Source organism: Ptychodera flava, chromosome 22, assembly GCF_041260155.1.
Source record: "Ptychodera flava strain L36383 chromosome 22, AS_Pfla_20210202, whole genome shotgun sequence".
NCBI lineage: Eukaryota > Metazoa > Hemichordata > Enteropneusta > Ptychoderidae > Ptychodera > Ptychodera flava.
Window position 1 is genome coordinate 23,952,521 of NC_091949.1, and position 22,763 is coordinate 23,975,283.

Sequence of the window (22,763 nt, forward strand, 5' to 3'; positions counted from 1 at the left end):
TTGTAAACCAGGGAAATCTCCCAGCGGGGAGTAGGGAAAGTGGAAAAGTCATGAGCTGAGGAAGTAGTTCAAATCGTAGTTCGAGGGCATACGAACAATTATTATTTCCCGTGTGCTAAATACGTTAGAATAGCATTCTTACACACGTAAGGACGCTCTGGTCTATTTCTATTTCTCTATCGGCCGTTTGCTGCCTCTAAAAACAAAAATGTTACATAGATACAGTTCCCTTGAGCTACACACCCAGTTTTCAACTGCAGTTACTCTATGAGTATCGCCAATATTCATTAACACTTTCTATCATCTCCTCAATATAGTTTTTCTAGATATCTAGCTTATAGGTAGCAATGTGGACATTTTTTACCACTTGTATGTGTATTCAAACAAGCTGTCTCAAGTATAAATCACCGTGACAGCTGCGCTTGGCGTCGATGGCCGCTGCAACGGTGTATTTTGAGTCTCTTGGCGGGTTTGCGGTCCATTTTTCTTTTAACGGCGGACGAGGAATGAGCTGGGAGCTGCATAAGAGTTTGACATGGTCTTGTAAACTGATGAATTCCATGAAATTTCTACCTTTATGTTTAACGCTTTCCCAGTATCATGTTTACACAAATTCTGGGTTTCCGTTTTTTAGACATCGAAGATTTGTGCGTGCAGGTTTGTTCAAGTACAAATTAAGAACTGTAACTTACTGGACTTAGGGGCAACATCAAAAGTTCAATATAATAAATCTAACTTAATTGCTTAAGTTTGGCCTCAGACCCCCCCACCCCCCCTTCTAACTAACTGACCTAAATTGAAAAACATTGCGGACTCATACCCTGTACTAATTCTTTCAAACGACGTACCAATGTACCATGAATTAAATAAAAATTGAAAACCATATAAAGTAACGAAAATACAGGTGACTGGATCGGTTATAGCGTACAAAAAACAACCTTGAAATTGTAAAATTTGCCAAAAAGACGTTAAATCGTTTTTGACTGCACAGAAATTAATTTGGCCAAAAAACCCCCACCCCCCAAACTTAAGCAATTAAGTTTTTTTCAAACATCGATCTTTGACGTCGCCCCTTACCCAATGCAAGAGACACCGTGAAAACAAATTTAATTTTCGCGGTCAACGCCAATACGTTTACGCATGCTCGCCGATTAACTTACATATCTGTCAGTCAATGATTAATCCCTTATCAGTTAATATAAACTCGTGGAAATTTCTAACCCGGCGTGATAGTAGCAACGTCAACAATTTTGCATCTATATTTCACCTTTCCTTGATTTTTACGGGATATTTTGTAGGTAAGACTCTTTATATAGTTGATTTAGTTCAATTGGTTGTGAAATATTTCTTTGTTGTGTGGCCCCCGGTGCGATAATTTACTAAATTACCCTCTGGCCATGAATAGGAGCCCGTGTTCCAACATTGGTGCATGTAAATTGATCGATTGGGTCATGGTGTTCTTATCGATTCTTTTGAACCAATTACGGATATTACGAAATATTATATCAATCACAAGTTTCAGAGAAGGTAAGGTTGTATACGTCGACTTTAAGACACAAAGGTGTGTTCAACTTAGCCGACATATTCGTCGAGAAGTACCGAAGTTTCATTTGGAAGCCCATACACAATGTGACACCATCTGCCTCGTACCCTGACCTTTCACCCATAATCTCGTTTGTAACTCCGAAATGCGTGGTGCTGAACATACCGCGTATTAGACGTCTGTGCAGCGAAAAACAGGTAATTTCGATAATATCATGATAAATTCCGTCAGGTAGTAATCGATGCAATCCGAAGAAAAAAGAAATGAATACTTAACTAGGATATTTTATGATTACGTCATTCGTAGTTTTACAAATCGTCGAAGTTATGTTGCATGTTGTACGACGCTGAAAATCGCCTTCAGGTGAAAGATAGCAGTAGTTCTAAGTTCGTGATACAGTTTATGACCCATAAATAATATCTCTATGGCCTATGGCCCCGTACTGATTACGAGATTAGCGGAAGACAAATTGTGTTCCTTCAGGTTTGCAGTTACCAGATGAAAGATGTGTTTTCTGTGCTGTGCTTGTCGCAGATCATTAAGCTTTTGCACCTCGGTTTATTTGAACATGTCAACACAGCCCCAGATAGTGATTTCTATGCCCAGCTTATCGCGTTCAGTGTATTTTGATCGATTGATTTTAAACTGTGTGTTGCAAGATTTTGCATTTGACACGCTGGGAAAATGTACGTAATTTATCGAATTTTACTCAAGCGGTGATTTCGGCGAAAATGTCCTTCGCAGAAAGGGACGCTCTGATCGCACATCCCAAGGGAAAAGTATCTTATTTACTATGTTACCGTCGTACATAGCACATAACCAGTCGTGAAAAACCTGCAAATTGATGAGCGTACTTCCCTTTATGACAAATTTTAACTTCTGCTTACTTGTAACTCATAATTCTATCTGAACTCCCATCCCCGCTCCAACGGCCTCAGATTTCCGTGATAGACTGTAATTCTGAAATGGCAGCGTTCATTCATGTTAGCACCCTAATACTCTGTCGCCACTCATCTACTCTGTGTTTGAAACATTCTTGGTGGTGAAACTGTGTATGAAGCTCGGTATCTGTCTGTCACTGCCGTTTTACGCGTAGTTGAGCGTGTTTTCATTACATGTAACTTCTCCCTTTCAGCTATTCACAAATGTTTATTCATTATTTGTTGGTGGCACATAATAAGTTTATCTCAGTTCCTCTAACTATTTACGTTGCTCGATATAAATACTTAAAATAGACTGAGAATGGCTGACGATAAAATTGTATCTCTCCATTTACCTCTTTTTAGCATTTTGCGCAAAATTCCCTTTCTGTTGCTATTAATAGTTACCATGCCAGGCATATAAATACTTTGAGGTTTTTGTTGTAATAGTCGATGAGAAACGTAACTTTATAGCACTCTAATTGTTGCACAGTTCGTCTTATTGTAATTTAATATCTGATCATACATGAATTCATCATTGTCTTGGATTTATCCTTTATTACTTCATACATTGGCATTACCTCGAGAGTGTAACATACGTGGAACGCGGGACTTCGTAACCCCTATCAAACCATTGATCTCAGACTCAGAACATCACTCGGGAAACGGTAATCACGCTGGTCAACATCTCGCGTACTGCCAAAGATTATACAGCGCAGTGAATTAATATGATTCATATACTTCTCGCGTGACTGTGTGTAGTCTGCAAAAGTATAGCAATTAATAACCACTCGTCGTCTCGGTCAGAGTACAGAAAGTTTGCAATCACATAACCTTTCATGGCCTTTGAACGTGATTGCCCACACCGTATGACTTTTGGGAAAAGGGGAAAAGTTGGCAGAAAAGTATGCCACGAGAGGGCGACATATATTTCGGTCAAGAGGAAGGTGCACCACTTAATTTGAAGAAGTGAAATCGGAATTTTCGGCTGTTTCTTCATCCAGGGTAGAGTTTAATTGGAATTGGCAGTTATAAACCGTGCAGAAAATAAAAGTAATCGATCATTTTGAACTGACCCTCTGCAATTATGATCGAAAGACAAAAAGAAAAGAATTCCGAACATGTTAGAACATTGATACAGCGAGGAAAACTTTGTCAACTGTTCCTTCTTCTGAAATGCTGATCAGCGTGAAAGTATATCCGCCAGACACTCAATTGCATGCACAGGGTCACATCAATACTTGTTAACGTTGTAAGAATCGTTTGATTTGTATGCAATAAATGAAAATATTTCGGAATGTGCTACTTGATGTACTCTCTCTCTCTCTCTCTCTCTCTCTCTTCTTCTCTCTCTCTCTCTCTCTCTCTCTCTCTCTCTCTCTCTCTCTCTCTCTCTCTCTCTCTCTCTCTCTCCCTCTCTCTCCCCCCCCACAAATCTCCCTACCAGCCAACCATTCAATCAAGAGCAGATCAGAATGAAATTGCAGTGGCTTACATTTGTAGCCTTCCTCGTTGTGGTCTTAGAATTTAAAAGAGGTAGGTATTCGTATTAAATTTCTGACGAAGATTATGACGAAGATGCTGAAGACAACAACGTTGACATCGATGACAAAAACGACGACGACGATGATGATGATGATGATGATGATGATGATGATGATGATGACGACGACGACGAAGATGATGATGATGCTGATGATGATGATGATGATGATGATGATGATGATATCAACAACTTTACCTCATATTCATGTACTTTTCATGTTACGTGCGGCAGTTGATAGTATCAACTGTCTACAGTGCGTCGGTGTAGGTTACAACGACTGTGGCGGCAAATGGGGCAAAGAGAAGAAGATGAAAGCACTGCCGTGTCTTAATCCAGAACATAATTGGTGCTTTGTGATGAGAGAAGACGATAACGAAGGAAAAAGTGAGTGTTTTTTAATACTTTGTTGTCTGTTGAACGATTTCCAAACTAACCAGACGTGTTTAAGTTTGTTGATCCTGCCTTCTATGCCATGCCTCTTAAAAAAAGAAATTGAAGGTCCTTCGACCGGGGACGGGGTCCGTCTTCACTTACAAAATTATACATTCGTTGATATGTATAGGTAGACAGGTAGACAGCCAGGCGAACAGACTCTAAGGCAGAGGGATACACAGACAGACAGGCAGACACATAAACATATAGATAGAAAGATGGACAGATAGATATATTAAGAGAGGGGGATAGATAGATAGATAGATAGATAGATAGATAGATAGATAGATAGATAGATAGATAGATAGATAGATAGATAGATAGATAGATAGATCGATAGATAGATAGATATATAGATAGATAGACGCCAATAGTATGAAAATTTTGAACCCAGCTCTATTACGGGAACGCAAAAGATAGACCGCAGTCACTGTAAACTCTACATTTTTCCTCTAGCCGTGAAATACATTGAGAAACATAGTTCATCATGCAAAGAGACAAATTTGCTCTCTCTCTCTCTCTTGACACTAACATTTTGAAATTAACCAGCATCACGAGACATACTGAAAGAGTGTACTGTGAAATATACAGGTAGAATACGTGTCGAGGACTGACATGCAGAATCTCAAATTTTACATTTCTTTTCTGATCTACTACTTGTTGGGCTCATTTTAAGGTTCTTGGAGTGAAAAAAATTTCGATGTCTTAGATTTTAGAAGTCGAGAGTTAAACAGGGATGGCCACCAAATATCGGTAAATGTTCATGATGTTGGTAACTTGTTTCTCTTGCAGCAAACCATACACGGTGACGCCTGGTTCTTATTCTAAATAGATCAATCCAGAATTAAATGGTTGAAAGTTTCATTCATGAAAGTTTCAATAAAACTTTAAGTCGTTCACTTTTGAGTCGCAACCTACCTTTAAGAGAGAAAGAGGGACGAAAACGAGGACAAACTGTTGAATCTGCAAAAAGTGCTGTATGGCTGCTTTGAAATATTGCACATCTCTGCCTTCAGAAAAAAATTGAATTTCACCTGAGCTGTTGTGTGTATATCAGTATGTTTATTGATTTCTGGTCGATTTCAAGGGCTATTGACAATCTCCTAACAGTCAAAAGGGGTGTAAAACGACATTATTTCCCTGAAATAGTCGACCATCAAATATCAATTTCCTTTCAGTAACCAACAGTGCGTACGAGAGAGGCTGCAGTAAAGAAAGTCTAGGAAATTTTTGCAACGTGGGAGAGACAATGTCAACTTGCTACTCATCCTGCAACACAGATGGTTGTAACCGAGACAATAGTGCGAGTGGACTTCAATTTTCAGTACTTGCCGTCATAATGACATTTGGAATAGCGCTCTTATTTTACTGAGGACTGGCCGATTTTTAATTATAACGAGTATTTTTTAAGCTTTCAATTTCTACCCAAAAAGCTGCTGAATATCATGTCATTGTACGAACAGTGACATGATAGAACCCGGCATCACTGAAATTTTATTAAATGCAGTATCAGGGAGGTGGCTTTTCTCTTTCTCTCTCAAGATTCTTCTTGCCCAGTTCTAGCGCCCCCAATGGCAACTTTGAGTACAAATTATCCATCCCTATTGGCATGTTCGAAGTCGGTGTCGCTAAGATCTGAATGTTTTCACCAAAAGAAGGCTCTTTCTGAGAAGATTTGTCTACAAGTAAGTGTTGTGTATATTGACATGTTGTTTATACTACAGAGCTACACACTGTAATTTGATTGAAAAAGTTATATTGTAGGCTTTTTACTATTTTATCCCAGTAACTGTAAACAAACCTTGTCAAGGCAGATCTTGAAATGGGAAAGAAAGAGAGAAAACACCGCTTTAATAATCTAACTTACCCGTCATGAAGCTATAATTGTATTATGAACGATCGCAGTTTATTTACCTATGCAGTTAAACTGAAATTCTCACGGCAAGCAATCTATGTCATCCTTTTGTGAAAGTTGTTAGCCTTCCTGGAAACTTGGGGTTTAATTTGTCCGTTCGACAAGATATTTCCGTCAGCTTTAAATATTAGATTACAGTATCAGTATGATCATAGAGAGTGTAAAAATGTAGTCAGACATTGTAAAATACAAAAAAAAAATATAGCCCCATAGTATGAGTCCAAGGTAATCTTCGGGAATCATCATGTAATGGAATATGTACGTTGCCATCGTAACTAGATGTAATATGTCTTTTTTTCTCCCAAATTTTATTCCCTTGTTAGCTCACTTTATTCAAATCGCAACACAGTCTTAGAGTATCAAGATTAAATATACATTTATGATCAGCAAATGGAAGCATTAAATATTTAATACAAAACGATATATAAATATATACATATATATACATACATACATGCATGCGTACACACACACACACACACACACACACACACACACACACACACACATATATATAATATATTATATATATATATATATATATATATATATATATATATATATATATATATATATATATATATATATACCACTACCTTCTAGTTTTCAGGCCATTACCAACAAGTTTAGAAAAATATCACAAAAAAAGTGAGATGTCTGCTTTCTGTATACTCATCAGACCCTTTGACAGCAATTTTATGCAGTTTATTGATATTCTCTACATTCTAGCAGTGTAGTTTAGATACTTGGTTTAACACGCTTTTGGATGCCAAATTTAAAAACTCTTATGTCAATGCGTTAGATGCTGTTTTGTCTCCACTAATGGACCAGTGGCTTTAACTTTTGACTTTTTAATGTCAACAATAATCCCGTGTTCTGAGTACTCCCCAAAGCATGTTGAGATACACAGTATCCAGGTTTGTACATACAGACTGCATTGTTATTGTCGACGACTGAATTCTGGTCCAGTCAAATATTCAAATGTAAATAATTCTTGTACATTTTACACATATGGACGTTAAGTTGACAAGCTAAAAGTGAATATCTATGACATGCTTTTAGTGAGTTACTGGCCCTCTAATGTTCCATTCCCGAAAACTGTCATTTCCTTGAAAGGCATTTTCTGCATGTACGTACTACATTCGAAGGGAATATTTCAGGAAAGTCGTTTTTTTTATACCAACAGCAATCTCTTGTTCTTGAATGTTACTGTGTGCAGTTAAAGGGCATTTCCGGCAATAAATAAGGTCAGCGGGTACATAGGGTCTTACCGTTGTAGTTTCTATTTTTTGCCTGACTAGTAAATTCTAACGTGACAAGTTTAAGTTCCACTTCTTTTGCGTAAAACCTAAACGATTGGAAGCGGGCAAAATAAGTCATAGCTGATATTTTGATATTTGTTTTCTGTTAATTAAATACACTTTGCCGGTAGACTTTACGCTGATCTGTTGCATTTTTATTTATCTATAGTGCGACTGTTGGAAATTACATAATCGTTTGGACAAGAACGTAAACTTTTTACGTCCATGTATCTGTAATATCATTTGTATGATATGTTTCGCTTTTGAAAGGGAAGTTTCTTTTGCTGAGCCTGGTATGAACTTGTACCTATAAACGGGTGGTAGATTAATTGAGCACAAGGCTTGCATGATTAAAATGAGTCGCTAATTTGGAAAACAAGTGAAGCATAGACAAGCACAATGAAATGATTACCCTTCAAGTTGATTTATCTGTATTTTGTGAGATTTTTTGTGCGATTATTAGAATATTACAACATTTTCATCACTGGCCTGTTATTTATAGATCAAAGCGCGTGTTAATGCATTTCGCCCTTACGGCGCATGCACGACTTTATGCAAAATACTTTCACCCAAGGAACGTAAGTGTCTCACGCCGGTTGGACTTTCAACGGTAGTGCTTTCTCTGGGGTATTCTCCTCAATATTGACAAGTTCGGTGTTTTCGGTAAGTACTTAACCCTAATCATTATCATTTTAATATTTCTACCACGATGCCACATAAAGTGTCCCGTGGATTTATTCAATAATTTGGCGAATATGAGCTGAATGTAGAGCGCACCTTCCCGGCATCGCGGCACACCAGCGTATTCAATATGGCGACGAAGCATTTGTATGCTCCCACAGTAAATGTGTACTACAAACGTAACTTTGACATTTATGTGCCTGTTTCTCCAATCGTTTACCGCCATAATCTTCATACGGGTATTTGAGTTAAAATAGGTCTCGATCTTGCCGAATGCACATCCTCTATGACGAACATTGGTGTAGAACAGTAAGGGGATATGTAACAATTACTGGCTGTGGACTGCAGCGTGAACGATGACCTTTCCCCGTGTGCCCCGTGCTCATGCCATCCTAGAGAAACCACCAATCAACTCCTTAAGGCTTAATAGGGGGTTCTCGCAGAATAGTTTTCGACGGGTAGTCGGTACAACAATGGTGATAGTTTGCGAAGGCCATTAGTGTTACCCAGAACTAGGAAAATGGCGTCACATTGTATGTCTTGTAATGTAAGAATATACGATAAGCCTCACAGTCATGCTTTGAAGCCATATGCTGGTGACTAAGCCTCGGATCGATACAGAGGTCAGGTTGACTCTTTGCGGTCATCACTTCTTCCACTGTTTCACCAGTAGTTCGGAGACGCACCATTCACACTTGCCACAAGAATACTTAGTCATTCAAGTTCAAGTCTACCAAATGTCATTTGTGTGTCATAACTGATAACATCTCATTTAAAAAAATGCCCTAATGGTATAATAAATTTCCATACATGATTCGCTCACAACTACAGAAGCCATTGGCACTGTCACTGACGATACAACAATAGTGTGATCATATCCCAGCAAAACCATGGTGATTCTTGTACACTGTGGGTCATATCTTTTTAAAATTACAGTGTACATGATTGAACTCATTACAGTTTTTCGCAAATTTTGTGTTTGCATATCTTATACCATATGATTGAAAGACAATGGTACATATAATTCTCAAAAAAACCTTGTTAAATAAGACACAATACTGTATTATGTCTTATTTAATAGGTTTTTTTTTACACAAAACTTTACAAAGTATTCATGGTTTTCATTGATGATATTTAAAATTCAGAGTATCTTTGTGTCACAAGGACTGTGTGTATTCTCACATGCTTCAGTGATGCTGGTATAATTGTATGCAAAATCCTACCAAGCCATATTTGGTTACATCTGACATCCTGTAACTTTAGACTTAAACATCTGAAACATCATTTTTTGTCAGGATTGATCAGAAAGGAGCATAGGGACGTAAATTTTTACCCAAGTGTACATCATTCATTTAATCTTTGTACCACAAGGGAGTACAGGTAGACAGGCAGATATGAATACCATTTTATATCAGTGTACTACTGTTCATTTGCCAAGGCTATGCACAATAGAGATTGGTGGTGTTTTCTGTTATCAGTCAAATGACAATTTCGCCAACATAGTATGCAGTAAGAATGAAAGCAATTCATTTGGAGTTAATACTGAGCATAAACTTTCTTGGAATGGAGGATGTATCTCCCATAGGTTTGCATATTGTCTTTCTGAAGGCATCGTACTGAAAATGGTTGGTAAATTTTGAATGTTTGTTCACTTTCACTAATAGGGCTAGTAGGGCACTAGTAGGGCTTCCTCATGAAGAGTACAGCACCATTTCACCATCACCAAGCCTCATAATATACAAATAAATATTGATCAAGCTAAGGTTAGAAAATACTACCTGACAATATGGTTTTCTTATTGCTTCTACTAAGACGGCGTCTTTGTTCAAGGAAACTAGGAAAACAACGTTAGATGAATTATGTAATTTCCCTAACAAAATCACTGTTCCTTTAATGAGAGTCAATTTGTGCCCTGTAGAACCAAAAGGCAGAGTGGAACTGTTATCCATCATAATTCATTAACCTAAATTCATCAGTAATTTAATGAGATGTGGGTGACCTTGAAGTGAAGACACAAACCAGTCCTCAGCTTCTGGATCAAACTTTGATATGATGCCAAGAATCTATAGTACCAGTTAGTTAAAACCAGATATTTGTCAAAGAAGTATAATGATTTAATAATATAACGTGAATCAGGATAAGATGCATACAGATTTGAACTTCATTAGAAAATCATGATAATTATGACTTAACAATTTTTGTGTGGGTATATCAGTCTTCCATGCCTTTCAGATTTTTATGGCAGATTCAGAGAAATTACTTCAACTTTCTGTTGACGAGAAATTTCGTCAAACTATAAATTGCAGTACAGTACATTCAAATTGTATAGCTGTACTCACAGTGGTAAATGTTGAGGCTATGTACACACATTACATAAGGGCTTTCAAAGCGCTTGATTTTCGAGCAAATATTTCCCAAGCACAGGAATGCCAGTCCCCTACCCATACTACTACCACCCCTTACTACAAGAATTTGACAAAGGTCACCTTGCGATCCTCCTCGTTTTTCTCTGCCCCAACTTGTATCCTTCAGCAGCTAGGTGTAGTTTATTATGCAATGATACAGAGGTAAATTTTTCCCTGTCTCCATTGCCGACCTCCCCCATCCCCAATGTTTTCAGGTTCCCCATAAATATGCCAGTGCATTCATATTAGAACAGAAATGCTATGGCACCAGTGTTTCTAAACCATTTATTTGTCCTCCCAAACCCAGGCAAAAAACCCTGTGATTTCTCCAATGGTGTCGTGGAAAATAATATCCTATATTAAGTGAAACAGATTCATTGTACTTTAGATTTATTAGATTGCCTTCTGAAATCTTTAGACGTGTTGGTATAGATTAATAGGTCAGCTTACTGGCATTGGCAACATGCTAATAATATGTACATTCATGAATATGAACCTTGTAATACAAGTGTTGATAATTACATTTTCATTATTGTACATGTTGCAAAGCTTTATTGGGATTACAGTTGCTATTTTACACCATTCAAATACAAGTTGACCCTAGATTAAGTAGATATCTCCAAAGAGTTACAGTATTTACTTTTCATTGCAGGGTCATCTATATATAGCCTCTGAAAATGAAGATCCTCATAGCCACAATTTTATGCATAGCAGCATTTTACACAGGTAAGATTCTGTTGCCAAACAAGTGTTTTGCTAATTCCAGTACACATCCACTATACTATTCTAATAAAATTTGAAAATTTAGAAATATTCCAAAGAGACTTTGAAATGGTTTAATTAAGGTTTGTTAAAAGCTTGTTCATATACGTTCGCAAGGCCAGGTTGATTTCAATGTCAAATCTTCTTATTTCCCGACTCCGAGGAAGTTTGATGACCTCGTCTTCATCAGGCATGACCAAATAACCTTCAAAATTCTAATCTTTTATAGTGAAAATGTATTAGTCACACAATCTTGTGGTATAAGGATGTTATGAAACTGATATGCAGAGGACATTGTGAAATATTTGAAAACTATCTATGCATTGCACATGCTCGTATATTCATGATGTTCTTGCAGTGATACAGTGAAATCAAAAATGTTTTTGAGCTAGATAACTAGATTGAATAAAAATTTAAAAATTTGAATTAAAATTAAAATTAAGTTAAAATCTTTCAGAGCATTTGAAAAATATGAAATGATATGCAAATCAGTTTTGGTAGTATTGGTACATGAGCTGCATAGTGTGGTTTATCAAATCACTTATGTGCCATAGTGTGAAGAATTTTTTTTTATATTTATGTCACAGTCTTGCTTCTTACTTAACTGAAACTTTGAGATTCAGCTGTGTGCAAGTGCTTTGGCACTCTGCGACCTCCGACCCTACAGTATATCTGAAGGGTGCCTTGTTTGATATCTGTTCTTCATCAAAATCTTGTTTGAACCAATCATATCACAGTATTTTTTTTATTAAAAGTATGCCTGTTAATAGGACTGCTCATTGGCTTGGTAAGAGTGTGATCAAGATTAGCATATTCATGAATGTAGCCCTCTTGGTTGCTCCGCCTATATAACCTGTCATATATATAAACAAATAATATGAGGAATCCCTAGTTTGTTTTCGTTAACATCACAGAACTAAATTCTGGTTTTCGAAAGTTGAGCTTGAAAAGATCAATCTTTTACATTCAAGAATGAAATCTCTCCACACCTTGCAAACTTCAAGGTGAGCATTCCTCTATGCTAAGTGAAAAAGAGGCCCCTTTTATGTCACAAGAAGTTGCTTAAAGATCCATTCATAAAAGAATTCTGACTGAACTAGTTTAGCAACACATAATGCTCGCGTACAGTTATTTTTATTTGCCATCTTGAGCGATTATGCAAAGTGGGCCAATAAATGTTTTGATTGACAGTGTTGTCATGACCACGCGATGATTATATATGAAACGATACCATAATTATGTGACCAATATTTAAATTAGGCTAAACCTTATTTACATGATGGAGAAGTGTGGCTTGTCAGCAAATTGTCGGCAGCACTTATTTACTTTTAGATCACGATGGAAACTTACACTACGCCTTCAGTCATGGTATAGGGTCAGAGGTTGTGGAGCGCCCTCATACGGCTAAATCTTTCAATCTTAGTTCTTACATGATAAGCAGAGGTCCATACAAAGAAGTGGTGTATCCGATTTAGTGATAGTAGTTGGGTTACTCTTCAACAACAAAAATTAGCTCTGACAAGGCCAGCTTGTCTTTGATTTGCAAGTGTGCATGATTTGCATATTCTTTTGTTGTGAAATGTAGTCTTTTGTACAGTTATTGAAATAGTAATACATTGCTCCAAAAACAGAGGGGTTGCCTATTATCCCCCCCCCCCCCCCCCCCCAACCAAAAAAAAAAAAAAAAAAAAAACAAACAACACCAAATCTCTTTGTGGAGAGCCCTTTTAGGCATTAATTTAAAATTTGTATTGTTTGTTTCAGCTGATGCTCTCAAATGTCTCCAGTGTGCTGGTGTAGGTTACAACAACTGCGGTGGAGTCAAAGGCAATGAGAAAAAGATGAAGGCCCTAGAATGTGAAGAAGATGCTAATTTTTGTTACACTCAGAGGGAAGATTCAGATGAAGGAGTTGGTAAGCTCACCTGATCTTTGTTCACAACCTTGCACAGCTTGTACTGTCATCTTGTGACATTTCCAGATCTCTGTCCAAAGTTTCTCTTCAGCTAATACAACACCATCGCCTAAAAATCTAAAAAATTTCAACAAAATGGACAATAACGCCCCAATTCTGAATTCTTTGCGAAACAGTCAGTGAAACAATTTACCAAATGATTAGACCGTCCCTGAAAAGGGTTACATCCATCTAACATGTTCAATTATATACCTCAGTGTGTACCATCAACCTTGTAAAAGGTTGCAGTTTATACACATGGTACAGACACTAATTTTTTTATATTTTCCAAAGTCATGGACAGAAAGAAGCCTTGTAAGAACTAACTTTCAAGTGTAGACATTAAAAGTCTTTCAGACTCTTTGAATAAACTCACGCAATTTCAACTGTTGTCTTTTTTTCAGTGACTTATTCTGCATACAGTCGAGGATGTCTGAGGCAGGACATGCAAAATGGCTGTATCTTCGATGATGAGAAGAAAGTTACACTTTGTTTGAGTACCTGTGGCAAAGATGGATGTAACCGTGACAATGGAGTGGGTGCAGTCAGCGCTGTGTTTTCAACCGTTGCATTATTTGCTATTGTCACTGTTATTTTACAATGATCAATGTAGTATATTTTAATCCTCCCCTTCTCTACCCCTCCCCATCCCCCTCTCCAAATCAAGTTTGAAAATATTTTTTTGCTTCATAACTCGGATCTTCAAGGGTATCAACATTGTTCAGGTCAAGTTCATCAATGTTTGCTGCTGTTTGTGGTTTCGCCCAAGGACATTTATGATACAATTTCCACACTTCGTGATCTTTGAAAAGGCAATAGTTCTTGTCGTGTTGGTCAAATAGTGTCAAAGGCAGTATATTCTAAGACTGAACCATCAGTGTCCCAATAATTGTAAAGCAATGTCGTGTCACAGAAATGTAATTTGAGTAGTTGTCAGCACTGTAAATAGCAGAATGAATTAAAAGTAAAAAGCTTTAGCTCTGTCGTGAATGACATAAATTAAACCTGATGAGGTAAAATGGATGGAATTACAAATGTTGGTGCATAAGAAAAGATTGGAATCAACCAGTAGCAATCATTGATGAAATAGTCACCGTATCTGTCAACTGAAAATTATTCAATTGATATCTCTTCATTCATATATGAATTTGTGCATATATTTGCATATGTACACACTCATTGTATGAAAATGCAATGTGAATATTATTTTAACCCTTCCCCTTTGATGACCCAGATTATTGACACCCTTTACCCCCGGGCATTTTTTAAAACTTTTCTTTTGCCGACACAAGTAAGTGAGGTAAAGGCGATAGTACATAGAAGCAAGTTTTTTACTCACATTTGTATACCAATGTGAGGTTATCATATAATTTTATGTTTACCCATTGAATTTGTTCATGTTTATAATTCACCATTTTCCCAGGGTGCAAAGTTTGTATATGTGGTAAACAGAGATTTCTCGAATAATCACTTTTACCTGTTAACATTTTTTGAAGATCTTCTCTATTCTCATCCTGTTTGTGTAGATATATTTTCACATCTGCGTAAAAAAATTATAGACCAATCTCCAAATTCATCCAAAGTGATGATAATTTTCAGTTTCTTTTAATTTTTATATACATTAATTCCGTTGAACACTTCAATCTTTGTTTTTTTCCCCCTACTATGCAATAAATAACAGAAATTGTGATAATAATAGCAAATCGTGGATGACCCTGTAGATAAAGATGTGGAATTACTGTAAGTTAGTCTCCTGTTGTTATTTCTGTGAAAATAAGAGAATTTAGATTAAAAAACTCTGTATATTTGCAGAGTTGGTGTACTGGTATGTTGTGTTTTTGATTTCCGTCATTTTTAGCACAAAAAAATTCAATGGAGTGGCTTTCATTTAATTGTGATCCTGTCGTCATGGAATTCTCTGAATGCTGTCAGTAAGACTGTGTCTTTCCTAAATGTCAAGTTGCTTGCGCAGTTTGGTTACACACTATTTTTGCTGTACATGATTGCATAACTGTGTGGTGGTTGAAGTATTATATATCCCAGTGGATAAAAAAGGCTCTTTCATCCCTCATGGTTGTCCAGCATGGTATGTAATTCTTATACTCCTCCTCCCTCCCCCCCCCCCCCCCCCCAACTTTTTGCCTGTTGTCAGTATTTAAGGTAGAAGGCCTTGGGGACCTACTCAGACTCAAGCTTTTATAATTCTTTTTTGATCAAAGGTGGTGGTGTAAGAAAAATTTTGACTGTATTATTTTTTTGAAATCAATAATTTTATTTTTTCTCCATTGAGTTAACGCAGGGGTGGCAGCCATTTTGAATTTCAAATATAGGTAAATCTTGGGTAATTTGTTTCTCTAGTATCAAAATTTGTACGATGACCCCTGAATTTTAGTCATGATTTTGAATGAGGTGGGTTAAAAGATTCCTTTAGGAAATTTGAGCAAAAGTTAAGTCTTTCACTATTAGGGTGCATACTACCTTAAATCCAGCTGCCACTTTGATAAAATAGGGCTCAACCAATGTCCTGTGGTGGAAAGGCCAATGTCCTGTGGTGGAAAGGTCAGATTTACAACCATGCTGCATGACCAATAGGGTAGCCAGTACAGTATGTCAGAATATTGTGTCATACATCACTGCCGTGAGGGATTAAAATTGAGGTTTTCTCTCTACATCGTTCTGTAACATTGGTTCACCTGAAGAGCTGGGTCCAAACCTCCATCTGAAAACATCAACATTTACTTAGGGGGCTCTCCCATGACTTTGCGAGGCAACTGCACCTCCTAAGTTAACGCTGATTTGTAAATTTGCTCAGTGAAGGCCCAGGATTCATCAGGTTTGGCATCATCCTTACGGCATGGCCGGCCCAATGTGTTTCTCAGATCAAGCTTGGCCTCTCCGTTTGTCAAACTAAAGCCAGGGTACAAGTTTGAGCAAGATTTGAATCGGTGAATTTTGAAAAAATATGTTTTCTTATCTTTGTTTAGAGCGTACATTGGAAGGTGAGATATCATCAGCACCAACTCTCAACACTTAAACTTTCTTCAGTGTATTTCCATAATAAATTTCAGAAGCAAAGATGTGAATTAGCTCCATTGTATGGGCTTTTCAGATTATTATACTTTTCATGTACATTACCAAAGACAGTAGCATACAAAAGGGATTATTAATCAAACAAGTGTATCAAATATAGTCATTTTTCATGTCAATTTCCATGATTTATAGGTTAATATAATTTATAAGTCGCCATAAATCATAATGCAGCAGAGTAGTGTGTACTTTTCAGGTCAAGAGAGGTCATGACATACCAACCTGTGAAAGAGATCCAAGTGTGAATTCTGTTCTTTTGAATGACCTTGAGGTGTTCATTTCAGAATGTGTGTAAATAATTGTACAGTGACGAAAGAAAGAACCAACCGGGCATTATGAGTGACATTGTATTTGACTTTCCCCTGAGATGCTATCATGTTACATACTCTTGAAATGATTTCATTGATTCCAAGACCTCCCCCCCTAAGGGGGCATGTTCAGATTGTGTTGGTGTGTTACCACCTATATTTAGACCAGTTCAACAGTTGTTCAGAGTGGACGTTTGATTTGACTACAATCAAATCATTAAGAATGACTTGCCTCGATTTCATATTACACAGACTTGTACTGAGAATCAGTTGAATTCTATGGAAGTGGTGCAAAAACATAAAATCAATTTCTGATAAACTGCTAGTGAATGAGTATATGACATTGAGTACACAGAAATTTGTTTCATTTTACCAACTGTCTTTCTTATGTGTTTCTTTAGGGTTTTCTTCAACCTTTTTCTTTGCACTCTGTATATCTGTTGTTCACTCATACAACATCTGTAGCAAAACCCACCTACAAAGAAAATGGATTACTCCATTGCACAGCCAAAATGTGCAAGTCTAAATCATGGTATAGGGCTCTTAGTCACCTGGTTAGATTTATTCAGTTGGCAATCAACATACCTGTGTATGTAACCCTACATACCACCCTGAAACATGACCTTTGACCTAAAGAATACTACAAGGTTGTAGGTGAATGATACTGGGGGCAATCACTACAAAACCAATGAAGTGTGTTCCTAGGGGGTCCTCCCATAGCTTTTTAAGCAACTGTACTCCTTAGGAATATGTTGATTTGAAGAATTCTCAGTGTGGGTCAAGTCATCTGCAGTCTCACTGTGTTTTGTAATGGAAGAAAGGCTCAAGGAATATGTTAAATGCTAATATTAGATTAATTTTTATCGTGGCATGCTAATTTCACACCTTTACACTGTGTTCACTTTCTTTGATAATTGGCACTGTAGATAGTTTTCACGAGTACAAATCTGTCTAGTGGACAGACTTTGTTCATTTTTCTGTTAAGTCTGTATATTGACATCTTCAGAATGCTGAAATAATTCCTTCCTTCAAGATGTGTACATTTTCAGTGGATAAATAAAAAGATGTTTTTTTACCCGAAACTAGTTCAACATTCTGTCCTCTGTCTTGAAATTTATGGTATGGGTTGCCCAGTGATTATGTTTCTGAACTTTTGGAAAGGTAATGAAGCTGCAAAAGTCTGCTGAAATGCAAGCTTTGAAGTAAAGCATCCCATGTGGCGTATTAAAGGGTCAGTCCCACCGTACTTTTAGGGCTCAGACATGTCTTTATCATAGTTGTGGTGGGTCTGAAGTTGTAACTGAGAAAATATTTCCGCACTAAAGAGTCTGATTTAATCAGTTTCGTGATTTATGGTATGGTGTCATTTCAAAGGAAATGTGAAAAAGTGATGGTGCCTTCAGTTCAATCATTGCAATTTTTTCCAGAAATTGCCGAGCATGCCTCGTTTTCTGCCATATACTACCCCATAATTGTGCAAAGAATTTATATTTTTTTATATTCCCCTGGCATCATATCCTGAGAGTGATGCTTTTAAATTTCACTTGATAAATTATATTTAGAGATGGCTAAAATCGTCTCGCCTGGGTGACTTCTAGCAAAATTAGGTTTGAATCTAGCCCACTCTTTGCACTTCTTTTGTCTGCAACCGTGCAATTTGTGATTTTGAATCTTGCTTCGGTGACGCTTTAGTTGCTGTATTTTTGCAGTCGCTGTTCTATTGCACACACGCACCACTATCAGACAGGACAGTGTGTGCTTGAGTTCATTCATTGTATTTACTGAATCGAGCAAGTGTAGAAACTGAGCAATAGTGTTGTATTGCTGTATTATCTCCCAGCACTGGGTGTATGGTGAGATTTGAATCATGACACATGGAGAAGCAAGTGCATATACTGAGTGAACTTGTTAAAATAGAGTAGTTATACCTGTGGCCGAAGTGCTATATTAATTTCTATTATATTGTATATTGAAATTCTGGCTTGCGATGCTATATAGAATGTAATATCACGAATATAGCACTAATTATTTCAGGTCATGACAAATATCAGATTGCTGTTTTCATCAATGTACTGGCAAGTATACTGGCATAGTAGTGATAGAGCAACAGTACTGAACATTATATGCGTTTCAAAGATTAGCATATAATTGCTATCTATTCATTACACGAGAGAGAATTCCTTTGATTGATGCTTGTGTCACCAGGTGTTGAATGCATATAAATTGGTGTAAAGTTATTTGTCGTCAGTCTCGTTTGAAACTCTACGATGTCGACACAATTATTTTATGTTTTGTTTCTACATCTGATAATGCAGTTTTATAGGTCTTGTAAGTCTGTTGTCTTTAGACAATACGATGTAACGGGGTAATTTTGTAACAAATGTGGTGAGTTTTTTGGGGCTACACAGTATGCTCCTGGGGTGTGATGACCACCGCATACTGCATATTATCTCTGTTGTGTATCATATAGTTATCATTTCTCAAAGTTCAGTATAGATAGAGCATTCATTACAGTCTTGCTCGTAATCTACTAAAATGTTAATTTCCTTCTGCCAGGAAAGTGGGCATTCAGAATAGTGTGGAAAATTTCCTGTTGTAATTTTTATCTGCTCAGATATGCAGAGATTTTGGCCTTTGCTACCGTTGAGGGCGTCACTTTTGGACATCACTTTGCTTCTTGGAGCATTGAGGGCGCTATTTGGAGAACTGGCACAGCCAGATAATATCTCTATACATGTAGTTTCTTTTTATGCAAGATATACTTAGGCCAAGAAAAATAAAAGTTGTTTCTAATTCTCACACACGTCAATTCAGAGCTGCCGCATCAACCTTTCTTTCTGCTCATGAGGAAATAAAATGAAAAAAATGCAAAAATACGCATAGACAGTGCATAACACAGTGCTGTATAAACATAACTGTAAACAAAACACCTTTACACTAACATGCCATCCAAACTGTACACAATGTCACTGTTATATTAAGCTGTCAGAACTGTGCAATGCAGCACTATTAAAAGTCAAAACGCAGAAATGTTGCTACAGTGGATACAAAAATACTAAAGCAATACTGCTGTGCATTTTTTCTTTCTATGTGCATTCCATGCTATTTTCATGTTTTTTGAACATTCTTGTTGGTTGAAGAATAGAAAAAAATTGAGAAGAAAAAAAAAACTGTGTCACCACATCACTTTTGCAATATGCCTAGGATGAGAAACAAACTTTTATTTTTCTTGGCCTTATTTAAGCTTGATGCTTTGTGTCAACCAGGTGGACATGTCTGCTACCTCAATTTATAATTTAACAAATCGTTATCAGGTGATTATAACACAACTTGTCACCAAGCTTTTTGTGTCAATGACATTTACTACAGCAAATGCCCTCTCGTTTGCAGCACAAAGAGTCACTGCAACCAGCTGTCAACATGCCCCCAGTGTTAATTCTCTCTCTCTCTCTCTCTCTCTCTCTCTCTCTCTCTCTCTCTCTCTCTCTCCCCCCCAGCTATTCCATTGATCTCGTGCTAGTTCTCTTTCAAATTATTAGAGCAGACACAGGCATTCTCTTTTAAGTGTAACATAGAGTATTTTTATAATCTTTGGTATTTTGCGACTGGTAAACAAACTGGTGACAGCAAAGAGATAATGTTCTACATCCAAGATTTCCCTAGCATGTGATGTCACCAACATTTCACTGAATATTTGATTGGCAGATGTCAAATTTCCATCGAACATCCATAGACCTTTGTGGAAGGTCTATGGAACATCCAGAGAGGCTACTTTTAATTGCATGACATATTTGTTTTCCAGAACAATGGGAAGTTCTGGAAAAGTTTCACATGCTCGCAGCCAAGGGTATTAATTTGTGACAAGAACAAAACGTGATTTGAATAATGTACAGCATTTGTACCCAGTAAACAAACAAACTAGGGTACAATGCTATGATCTGAGCTTTTTTGCTACTATGACCTAAGCCCGCTCAGAGTAATTTTCCATTCTCTTCATCTGTTAATGGAATCTTTAATAAGTCAATTTCTGTAAAAAATTAGTTTAGGAAATTGATAATCAATGAAAACAGGTAAAGAAAAATCCTTTCCATTGAAAGGTATCTAATGTGTAACGTTTACTTTTAGTCATGTTCTATCATAGACCCAAAAAAAATCCTTTTTCCACTGTGCACCTACGTACCTACATACCCTGAATCAAGCAACTGATAACATGGACAAGCGCCCTCAATGGTAGATATCACAAATGCGTCTTCACCTCAACTTCATGCCAATTCTTGTCCTACAGCACTACAGATATTTTTTGCATATCATTGTCACGGGAGTATTTTAAGTGTTTCTTTAATGAAGTAAATGCCATGATAAGTTGGGTGTTAGCACAGATATTCAACAAATGTCAGTGGGCTTCTAAAAGCATGTTTGAGAGTTTTTTTGGTTGATAATGACTGTTCTACCATTTCAAGGTTAATGGAAAGGTTACTGCCAGGCATGGTCAGTGGTGACTTGACCCGGTATCTGTTTCATTTCAACAGGAATGTGTTGTATGCTTGGAGAATCTTGGATAAAGTTCTTGGTTGATCAACTAAAATGCTAGTGTGAGGACATGGCTGTGTCCCTGACCTTCAAGTTGTCCCATAATAGCACAGATCCATCATCTGAAAACATACATATCTAAAGTATCTAGTAAAAGTCACATTTAGAAATTGTCCTGCGTGTTTCGACATGATTGATTCATGCGATATTTCGATTGATGAATGCATCATTTTACACCCCTTAATCATTACAATTGCACCACAATAGTTCTCCACAATAGTCTTGTGTGCCAAAGAATTGGATGTTTAAACGGTTGGTCTTTAATTACAGTGTCATAAATATTCCTATAAATACACCCATTGTCTTCCATGTGTGTCTGCATAATTCAAATCCGTTAAGAGTTTGCTTTCTGCTTAGTTATGCTTCTTCTGTCCCTTTTAATCTCATCAGGAACTAAGCTTTGTGGCTAAAATATCATTGATCTTTGGTTGTAGCAATAAAATTAAGGTTTCTTTTAACTTTCATTGCATCAAATACAAGCGATAGTGTGAACATCTAAATAAATTGATATCTAGTGAAAATATGGTGTGGTATCTCGGTGAAACTTCAAAACAATCATGAAATGACCGTAAGGTCACATTTTGGGGCCGACTCGCAGCGATTTCGAAGCTGTTATCCAATTGGGTGGCTGAATCTTACCAATATAATGAAAACAATACAAATAGACTCTCTAAGTGGCTGTGAATAGTGACAATCGACCAATCAGATATAACCTTGCAAGCACGCTGCGAGTCAGCCGACATTTTGCAGGTACTACAGCTGTTGCCATTCTTGGGGGAGCAAGTTGAATGGGTCATAGAATGGGTCTCTGAGAAAAGTTGGCATGCAAATTTCTTTTGTTATGTCTATTGCATAAAAATCAATATCCTTTTTGTTTCATTTAACAGGTGCCACTAGTCTCCCTGCTTTCCATTACGTTATTCTGTATAGCTGAGGACACAATCAGTGGAAAATTTTACTATAAATGCCATCTCAAGCGCATACTTTTCAAAACCATTTACAATAGGAATGCATAATGGAGAAGAAACATGCGTTTAATTAAGAGAATGTTTTCAGAATCTTTAAAACTAGTCTCTGAATTTGTCTTCCCATGGGAGACTTGGTAGACTCTACAATGGTACAAATCACAATGAATCATGGGATATCTCTAGCACTGCAGATATGGCCTGTGTTAAAAGCATGATAAGTGAACCTTTAGGAGAACCATGAAAACAGACATGAATGAAGAAAAAGATGTGAATATGCTTGCAAAGGGATAATGCCTAGAGGTTAAACTGTGACTAACAAAACATTGGTAGAAGAATCACAAACACACACATA

At 37.0% G+C, this 22,763-nt stretch overlaps 1 protein-coding gene across 2 annotated transcripts; it reads left to right on the plus strand.

The window, feature by feature from the left end:
- Positions 1-1,720: 1,720 nt before the first annotated feature.
- Positions 1,721-17,935, plus strand: LOC139122996 (uncharacterized). 2 transcript variants are annotated; one of them, XR_011549559.1, is made up of 7 exons: positions 1,721-1,740; positions 3,911-3,999; positions 4,241-4,393; positions 5,620-8,320; positions 11,396-11,469; positions 13,270-13,419; positions 13,863-17,935. XR_011549559.1 is itself a non-coding variant. In XM_070688932.1 (4 exons), the coding sequence occupies exons 2-4, from the start codon at positions 11,421-11,423 to the stop codon at positions 14,060-14,062; spliced, it is 399 nt and encodes a 132-aa protein (XP_070545033.1). In that variant the 5' UTR covers positions 8,189-8,320; positions 11,396-11,420; the 3' UTR covers positions 14,063-17,935. The 2 variants fall into 2 exon arrangements, 1 of the variants encoding a protein (XP_070545033.1); XM_070688932.1 differs by lacking the exons at positions 1,721-1,740; positions 3,911-3,999; positions 4,241-4,393 and having other exon boundaries at positions 8,189-8,320.
- The last annotated feature ends 4,828 nt before the right edge of the window (positions 17,936-22,763 follow it).

Bases quoted from the DNA above. Each gene is read 5' to 3' on its own strand.
- LOC139122996 (XM_070688932.1), top strand. From the start codon at position 11,421: ATGAAGATCCTCATAGCCACAATTTTATGCATAGCAGCATTTTACACA. The intron at 11,470-13,269 runs GTAAGATTCTGT...TGTTTGTTTCAG, and splicing joins CATAGCAGCATTTTACACAG to CTGATGCTCTCAAATGTCTC. The intron at 13,420-13,862 runs GTAAGCTCACCT...TCTTTTTTTCAG, and splicing joins AGATTCAGATGAAGGAGTTG to TGACTTATTCTGCATACAGT.